General features: G+C 63.2%; 1 protein-coding gene across 1 annotated transcript in view; it reads left to right on the top strand.

Moving 5' to 3' along the window:
* Nucleotides 1-43: 43 nt before the first annotated feature.
* Nucleotides 44-8,689, top strand: part of LOC107215369 (transducin-like enhancer protein 1) — a 10,920-nt gene continuing 2,274 nt past the window's right edge. Inside the window, exons 1-15 of the mRNA XM_033520093.1 lie at nt 44-175; nt 705-853; nt 1,494-1,557; nt 2,021-2,065; nt 5,261-5,323; nt 5,422-5,496; nt 6,043-6,238; nt 6,665-6,687; nt 6,856-6,960; nt 7,105-7,149; nt 7,410-7,565; nt 7,834-7,960; nt 8,047-8,231; nt 8,304-8,380; nt 8,654-8,683. Of these exons, the coding sequence (XP_033375984.1) occupies nt 152-175; nt 705-853; nt 1,494-1,557; nt 2,021-2,065; nt 5,261-5,323; nt 5,422-5,496; nt 6,043-6,238; nt 6,665-6,687; nt 6,856-6,960; nt 7,105-7,149; nt 7,410-7,565; nt 7,834-7,960; nt 8,047-8,231; nt 8,304-8,380; nt 8,654-8,683 (1,364 nt within the window). The 5' untranslated portion in view covers nt 44-151. The remainder of the gene's footprint in view (nt 176-704; nt 854-1,493; nt 1,558-2,020; nt 2,066-5,260; nt 5,324-5,421; nt 5,497-6,042; nt 6,239-6,664; nt 6,688-6,855; nt 6,961-7,104; nt 7,150-7,409; nt 7,566-7,833; nt 7,961-8,046; nt 8,232-8,303; nt 8,381-8,653; nt 8,684-8,689) is intronic.

Genomic DNA, 8,689 nt, shown 5'->3' with positions numbered 1-8,689 from the left:
AGGGCCCCGCGCCCCCGGGCAGCTCCGGGCGGTGACCCCCGGGTTCTTCTCCAGGGCCTGATCCGGAGCTGGGAGCAGTTTCCAGGCCCCGTCCCGAGCCTGCCACGGAGCCCTTGCGGCCGGAGGGTCCCGGGCCTGTCCGGTGCCGAGGATGTTCCCGCAGAACCGGCCCCCGGTGAGCCCGCTCGTCCCCTCGCAGCTGAGCCACCTCGGCCCTCGCAGGGCCTGCGCCCCCAAAGCCCGGCTCCCCGCTCGGTGCTGACGGACAGCTGAGCGCTGTTACCGTGTGTGATGCTCGGGAGCGATGCTGTGCCTCTTCCCAAAGCGGTGCTGAGCCCCAGCGCTGCGGCTCCGGGCTTTGTGCGGTGCCGGGAGCGGGATTCACCGGGGCGTGATGGTGGGACGGTGATGGGCAGGCAGGGAGCTCAGCTGTGTGCTGGTGGGGTGAGGACAGGTCTGTGCCATGCTCAGTGCCACCCCTGGTCATTAATCCTTTCTGGCTCAGTGGCCAAACTGATGCTGACAAGGCCCTTGGTGCCTGTTTGTGACCAGTTTCCTCTCCAGTAGCTCCCTGTGCAACCTCCTGCATGTGCTACTCTCCCAGATGTGCCCGTAGCCTCTTCCCCGGGTGCAGGAACCCCCAGGGGGATGTGCCAGCCTTGTTGGGCAGCAGCAGTGACCCTGGAGGTCCCATCTCTGCCTAGGCCCATCTCCAGGCACCCTCTGCTGCCTCGGGAGCCGCTGTTGCTGCCAGCGCCATCCCCAGCACCCCCCAGTCCCTCAAGCTGACTTACCCAGAGACCTTGGATCGCATCAAGGAGGAATTCCAGTTCCTGCAGAACCAATACCACAGGTGAGAAGCTGCCAGAGTTCACATGCCATCGTGTGAGCTGGGCACTTCACTGGTGCTGGCCAACAGCAGGCTCCTCTGGGCGCCGGGCAGCACCGCGCGGTGTGGCTGCTGGACCGGTCCCTCCAGAAGATGGCTGTGCCAAGCATCACCTCAGTAGCTGGAAATTCCTCTGTTTGAGGGGGAAACTCACCTCCAGGAGGAGGTGCTGGCTTCCAGCACCCAGCTCCTGGGCTGAGCCAGGGCCATCACTTAGACCTGGAGTGATCCGTGAGGCTGCTGTCCAGGATCACCTCCCCTTCCCCACACTGCGCAGGGCAGAGCAAGGTTTGAAACGCAGCTAAGCTTTGCAGCTCACTCCATTTGGGAAGCAGATGCTGGGGAGGGGGTTAAAAGTCCGTGCAAATTACTCCCTGATGCCCAGATCCCTTTACCATCCATCTCCTCTTTATCAGCCCCTTCCCGCCCTCTTTCAGGTGGTTTTCTTGGTTTGTGCTGGGAGATGGGATTGAAGCTGAGAGGAGGCTGAAGTGTGTGGTATGCTGGGAGGGCTCATGCTCTGTCCAGCCAGGGACATCCTGCCACTGGGAGGACTAAGGGGGGTTGCTCCTTCTCCTTCTCTCTCTCCTCTTTATTTTTACAGCTTGAAGTTAGAATGTGAAAAGCTGGCAACAGAAAAAACAGAAATCCAGCGTCATTATGTCATGGTTAGTGAGCTCCACCTGAAAGGAGAAGGGTGGTGTGGGATCTCCTCTGAACCATCAAAGGACATGCAGGGATGCTTTGCCTTCCCCTTGCTTTTGGGTTGTGTGGCCAGGCCCTGAGATCTGGTTCCTGTGGCTGTTACTGTCTGGTTTTCCCCCAGAAAGAGCTGTGGTGTTGGAGCAGGAATTTCTGCTGCAGCTTGTGGTGGCAAATCTGTTCCTGTGTGGGTTGTCCCCATTCCTGCAGGAGTCCTGGGAGGACTGTGTCCCTCCTGTGGGCTGCAGCCATGTACCAGAGAAACCTCTGGTCCTGGGAGAGGAGCTGGGGACCGTGCTGTCCCCATGGCCTGGCTGCACCGTGGCTGTGGCCAGGCTGACCTGGTGTGCCAGCACCACAGAGGACTTTCTGCTTGTGAGATCTCCTGGTCTCCAGAGCCGTGCTGATGCTGCCTTCTCTCCCTCACAGTACTACGAGATGTCCTATGGCCTGAACATCGAGATGCACAAACAGGTGGGTCTGGGTGGGCTGGGAGCTCTGTCCACCTCCTTAGTCCCAGCTCCCTGGCCCAGCTTTGCCATCTGGGCTCTTAAGGGCTGTCCCCAGATAAGATGGGAAGTTGCTCCCTGCTGTAGCCCAGGAAGCCCAGTGCTTGTGGAGGATGTATCCCTTCCCTGTGCTTGGTGTTGCTCTGTGCCACGGCCTTGGCTGCCTCCTTAGCTCTCCCCACACACGTCTGTGCTCTGGTTTTGGGTTCAGGTGTCCTGCCTGGACTGTGACACTCCTGTTGTGTCAGGCAGAGAGCGGTGCTGGAGGACTTGTGCTCGTGTGGCTGCTCACACTGGCTGGGAGTGGTCACAGGGTGACTGCTGTGGAGGAGACTGGCTTCTTCCTCGGGGCAAGGTGGGCTGCAGGGTCACAGCAGGTTGATGGGCTCTGTCTTGACACCTTGCAGTGTCAGCTGCCCACTGGCCCAGGGGCCAGGGCTGAGGAGCATTCTGAGGAGAAAGAAGGGTTTTGGGGTATGGGTGCAGGGTGGGCTCAGGGCTGCTCATCCTCCCTCACTGCTTCCCCATCCCTCCCACCCTCCCTCCCTTCCTCAACTCCCTCCCTTCCTCCCCTGTGCCGAGCTCCGGGTCACCAGCTGCTCTGAGACAGAAGGTTTCTTCTCATCTATTTTTAAAGAGGCTGCGGAGGAGCCTGGCGAGGCGCGCTGCCGCCGCCTTCCCGCCCGCCCCGCGCCCGCCGACGCCAACTGTTGCGTGGGAGCCTGCTCGGGTGGGCACCGTGGCCGTTCTGGCCCCTGGCCCCAGCACAGGGCAGGTTCTCAGCCACTCCTGCCAGCTCTGTGCCCGCTGGGAGGGTGTTCTGCCACTCTGGGCTGCCCTCCTTGCTGCCATCCCTGCTGAGGCTGAGGTGTGAAGCTGCCCTGGTGAGGGACGATGCCAAGGGTCTGCCCGGCCCGGAGCCTTTCGCTGGAAGGCTGCGAGCTCCTCTCTTCTGGCTGCTGGTTCTCTCCCAGCCCTCTCAGGCTCGTGTTTTCTGCCAGCCCCAGGTGCTGCTGGCCGCCGGCCAGTGAGCTGTCGGCACTTTTAACAAGGGCCCGTAAGTCTGCTCTGACAGCCAGCGGCCATTGTGTGAGGAACGAGGAACGGGAACTGCCGGAGCAGGAGCCGCGGGTTATCGCTGCCCTGGGAGGATTTGGGTCGCTGTTTCTCCTCCTTTTCCCCCGAATCCTGCGCTGCTCAGGGCACAGGCAGGTCCTGAGCCCTCCTGGCTGCCCCGGAGCTCCCGAGGCAGCGATCACCCCATGGTTATGGATGGAGGCTGGGTAGTGCCAGGTGTGGTGTGGCCTCTGTCCTCGCTGTGTCCCCTGTCCCCCTGCCTGGCTGGCACCAGCGAGGGCCAAGCCGAGGGGTTTTGCTCTGGGTTTGTTTGGAGAGAAATGGGGCTGAGGGCTGGCTGTGGTGCTGCAGCTCTCCAGGCAGCCTCAGGCTTGGCAGGAAAGGATCAAGACAGGAACGAGCAGGAGACGTTAATTTTTTTATTGTTGCTTTGTTTTTGGCATGGAAGGGGCCTGTAGCTTTCTATAAAACCACCTCCCCGAATCTGCCTGGCCTTGGACTTGCTCACAGCGAGCCAGAGGGGAGGCGACGGTGCTGGTGGCTGGGGGGGCTGCAAACAGCGTGATCATTTTTCATGCTGAGAGCGTTAAAGTGCCAGTAAATTGCACATTAACGAGTGCGAGTGAATTGGAGGCAGCTCTCCCCAAGGAGCTGCTGCCCATCAGTGCATTAGGGAAGAGAATCCATCACTGCTGGCCCCGGGAGACAGCTAAATCCTTCCCAGAACTGCTGGCTGCCAAATCTCCTTGCTCCCCCCTCTTCCTTTCTTTTCTTTCTCTTTTTTTCCTGCCTCAGAAGGGGAAGTGAGGGCAGGTGCCAGATTGTTTCTGTGCTCTGGGGCTGGCAGGAGCGGGTCGGCAGCTGCTCTGGAGGGCAGCGTGGAGTGTCCCTGGGTCAGTGTCCCCACAGCAGCCGGGCAGTGCTGTGGCCCCTCACCCTGGCACTTCAGCACCTGCACCAGCTGGGCGTGGGAGATGTGCCCAAGGTCCTGGCAGGGACATCCAGGGCTCAGCTCTGTCCCAGGGGCCCTTCAGCCTTTGGTCTCCTCTGAGGGTTGATAAGGGGGGGTCTGGGTTCAACCCCTTCCTCTCAGCCCTGTGCTGGCTCCCCACCAGGGTGGACAGGGAGCTCCTCAGGGTTTGGGACAGCATCTTACCTGGACTCCTGTGCCCAGGACATCCCCTGCCCATCCAAGAGCAGAGGGATCCTTCCCCCACATGGGTTTAGGGAGAGCTGCTGATCTCTGTCCCCTCTCTGGTGCTGGGGATGAGTCCCCAGCTCTGCATGGACACCTCCTCAAGCAGTGTCTGCTCTCTTGGCCATCAGCGGGGCCAGGAGCTGTCCCCACTGCCTCTGGGGCTTCTTGCCAGGGTTGTGTCTGTGGGGCCGGGGATGGCTGAATGTTTGTGCTCTCCTCTCGCCCGAGCTGCGCAGGGTGGGGCCAGTGGGGACCCTGGAAGGTGGCAGGGGGTGCCATGGGAACAGGGGGACCCTGGAAGGTGGCAGGGGGTGCCATGGGAATGTGGGACCCTGGAAGGTGGCAGGGGGTGCCATGGGAACATGGGGACCCTGGAAGGTGGCAGGGGGTGCCATGGGAACGTGGCATGGCACAGCACGACGCTGCTCTCCCTCCCTGTGCTCTGCGCTCTTGATTGCCAGTGGCACTCGAGTGTTGCAGAAAAACAGCAGCTGGAAGGAGAGCACCTCTCCAGGGTTTCCTGTGGGCTAGGAGGGCGGCAAGTGGTGGGCGTGGAGCTGGCAGGAGGCTTCGTGGAGGGCAGGGGGAGCCTGCAGGGGCTGGGAGCTTGCTTGGGGGTGGCATGGGCTGGGGGGCTTCATGTCCCTGGCAGGGAGGAGCTGGAAGGCGTCCCAGGGCTCTCAGGGTGGGGATGGAGGATGCTGGGTTTTGGAAGGGCTGTTGTTAGGAACAGGAATTGTGCCCACAGGGTGTTTGTGCTCCGTAGTGCTGAGCAGCAGCCCTTTGGGCTGAGTGTCAGTACCTGAGGCTGCCCGGGCTGAGCACCCATGGTGAGGGTGGGCTGTGCCCCCTGCCCTGATGGGCTCTGTCTCTCTCCCCTGCCAGACGGAGATCGCCAAGCGGCTCAACGTGATCTGTGCCCAGCTCATCCCGTTCCTGTCTCAGGAGGTGGGTGAGCCCTCGGGCCCCAGCCAGGTGTGCAGAGCTCCTTTGGGGCCCAGGGGAAGAAGCGAGCCCGCCCCAGCCCCACTCTTCTCTCCCCACAGCACCAGCAGCAGGTGGTCCAGGCTGTGGAGCGAGCGAAGCAGGTGACTATGACCGACCTGAACGCGGCCATCGGGGTACGTCAACCCTCTGCCCGCTGCTTCCTGCCGCTCCAGGGCCAGGGCTGAGGGGCTCTGCCAGGATGGCACCTCCCGGGCTCCTGCCATCCCTGGGCTGAGCCCCCTCCTGCCCCTGGCTGCAGCCCCAGCCCCTCGTGCCATCTCCCACTCGTGGCTGAATCGAGGGGAGGAGAGGGGCAAACCAGGCTGGTTTGGGGGCAGCCAGCAGGACTTGGGGTGCAGGAGATGCAGCTGGGGGTGGTGGCTGGCACGTGTCACTGTGTCCTGGTGTCCTGTGGCCGGGGTGGAGGGGGGTCACCACCATCCCCACTCAATTATTGCCTGGAGACTGCAGCAGGTCTCCCATCCGGCCTAGGGTGGCAGGGGTCGGTGGTAGGGACGTGGTGTCCCCCAGAACATTACTGGGGGCACCCTGGGTGCATGCCCTGCCCCTCCACACCCAGGCCCCATTGCTGACTGACCCAGGGCTGCCTCTTGCCCCTCACTTGCCCAGCAGCTGTCCTGGCACAGCCCTTTGACTCTGCTCTCTCCTCTCCTCTCCAGCACCAGCTCCAGACCCAGCACCTCTCGCACCACGCTCCCCCCATCCCGCTGACCCCCCACCCCTCTGGAATGCAGCCCACCGGCCTCGCTGGCATCAGCAGTGCCTCAGGGCTGCTGGCGCTCTCGGGGGCACTGGGGGCCCAGGCCCAGCTCCTCGCCAAGGAGGACCGAGGAGTCCATGACACGGAGCCCAGGGGTGAGTGGGGAGCACCTGGATCTGGGAGCAGGTGGTGCTGAGCCCTGGGGCTCCCTCTGCTCCCCATTCCCTTCTTACCTGGACACTTCCCTGGGGTGGGGACCACTTGTCCATACCTCAGGGTTGCCATCTGGGCTGGAGGGGCAGGGAGGGGGCTTGCAGCTGCAAGGGCTTTGGGTGGGGAACCTCCTCCACTGACCAGCACCCTCATGGGAGGGTGGTGAGGTGGGCTGGAGGGGGGGGTCGTCCCTGGGGGGGGATTAGGACCACCCTGCTGCTGTTGTGCTGGTCTGGCCCTGCTCTGAACGCCCCAGCACCCGTGGGTGAAGTGGGTGACTTTGCTGGGGGGCTCTTGGCGGTCACACAGCCCCACAGCGTGTCCCCTTTCCCTCCTCCTTCTCCTGCTGCTCCTCTGCGTTGCCACAGCGACAGACCGAGACCCTGGCCCCGTAAGTGCCTTTTCCTTCTCTTCCACCATTCTGTGGTGGCACCAGCTGCGGTCAGGACGCTGGGCTGGGGCCCTCCATGCTCCTGGAGTCAGCCCTGCCTTGGTGCTGCCTGTCCCAGGAGCTGGGCAGAGCATCCCCAGCCACTGACACCGCTTCCCTTCATCCCAGAGCTCCCTGGCACTGTCAAACGGGGAGCGCGCACGAGCCATCGCTGAGTACCTGAGCAGCAGCAAGAAGAGGAAGGTGGAGGAGAAGGACTTTGTTACAGACTATGTGAGCTCAGGGTTGGGGTGCTTGGGGTGACCCCATCCTCTCCTGTGGGGTGATGAATGGAGCTGCCTGTGCCTCTGGCACAGCTCCAGGCAGGAGTGGGGGCAGCTGCAGCCCCTCTGGCTCCAACCGTGCTCCACGTTTCAGGGCAGCGATGCAGACAAAAGTGAAGACAACTTGGTGGTGGATGAGGTCAGTGTGCTGGGACACTGGGAGGGGTCTGGGGTCGGTGGGTGCTGTCCATCCCCGAGGGTGGGGCAAACAGGCTGCTCCAGGCAGAGGTGGGCATCACAGGGAGGTGCCAGTGGGAGTTGTGCTCCCTGACCCTCGCCAGCAGCAGCAATGAGCCCCAGGATAAAGGCTGGCCCTTGCTTGAGCCACCAGCTCTCCATAACCTGGGACATCCCTGCTCTCCTGCCTGCTCTCCCTGCTGATTTCCCTTCCCTCCCCAGGACCCCTCTTCCCCGCACAGTGTCCACTCCTACTCATCCCGGGAGAACGGGGTGGAGAAGGTCCCGCTGGGCAGGAAGGAGGCCGTGCCCCTCAGTCCGACCTCCATGGCCTCCTCCAGCAGCACGTCCCCATCTCGGAGCAAGGATGCGCCCACGGTACGTGTGACTCGCTTGGGGCCTGTGTTTGTGTCCTTGTGGCCTGGGTTTGGCTGACAGAACAGCCAGACATGAGTCCCCTGCCTCCAAACCCACGGGGCAAAGTGCTGGAGGGACAGGGAGGGGCTCTCCTTTAGATCTCAGCTCGAATCCCATCCCACAGACCCTTTAGCACTGTCTGGGCTGGGCTGTCATTGATGGGGAGCTAACAGGGACCCTCTGGCAGGGCTGTGGTGCAGTTGCCAGCTCCCCATTCTGTTCCTGGCAGGTGGAGAAGGCAGGGACGCCCAGCCTGAAGTCCAGCACCCCCACATCCCAGGGTGACACCCTGCCAGGCTCCAGCAGTGCCCAGCAGTTCCGCCCCGCCGCCGCCAAGGTCCCCGTGGACCCCCTGGGTGAGCTTGGCCCCGCTGGGGCCTGGGTGGGTCTCCAAGCTCTGTCTCCAGGGCCCCATCCCTTCACTCTGCCTTTCCCCCACCAGCCCTGGGCCTGAGGAATCCTCTGGGAGTGCAGAGCCCCTACTCAGCCGCCTTCGGCTTGGCCCACCCTGCGGTCAACGGGGACGTGGCCGGGACTGGCGCCTACGCCGGCCTCCACCTCATGTCCCCGCAGCTCAACGGGGCTGCGGCCGCCGTGGGAACCGGCGGCTACGGGCGCTCGCCCCTGGTGAGTGACCTCATCCCCGTGGGGCCCTGGGGCCACGGAGTGTGAGCCTCTCTCACCCACTGTCCCCTCCAGGTGGGCTACGACCCGCACCCCCACATGCGCGTCCCAGGGCTGGTGACCGGAATGCAAGTGGGGACCTCGGGGAAGCCGTAAGTGGGGCCGGGCTGGGGCACGGGATGGGGTGGCTCGTGGGGCTGAAACTGGGCTGTGTGGACAAGCTGGAGGCAGCAGGAATGGGGAGCACAGCCCGGGGAGAAACCCAGGCTGTGGTTCTTGTGTGCCCAGCTGGCATCATTGGGTGTGCTCTGCTCGTGGCTCTGACTCCAAACCGTGCTGCCTGTGTTGGACCCGCTGGGACCCGCGCGATTCTGCCGTTCCACGCAGGATTCTGCTCTGGTTCTCACTGCTCTGCTCCCTTCCAGTGCCTACTCCTTCCACGTCAGCGCCGACGGGCAGAT

Source organism: Parus major, chromosome 28, assembly GCF_001522545.3.
Source record: "Parus major isolate Abel chromosome 28, Parus_major1.1, whole genome shotgun sequence".
Classification (NCBI taxonomy): domain Eukaryota; kingdom Metazoa; phylum Chordata; class Aves; order Passeriformes; family Paridae; genus Parus; species Parus major.
The sequence above is the reverse complement of the archived record's forward strand: the minus strand, read 5'-3'. Positions and strand labels throughout refer to the sequence as shown.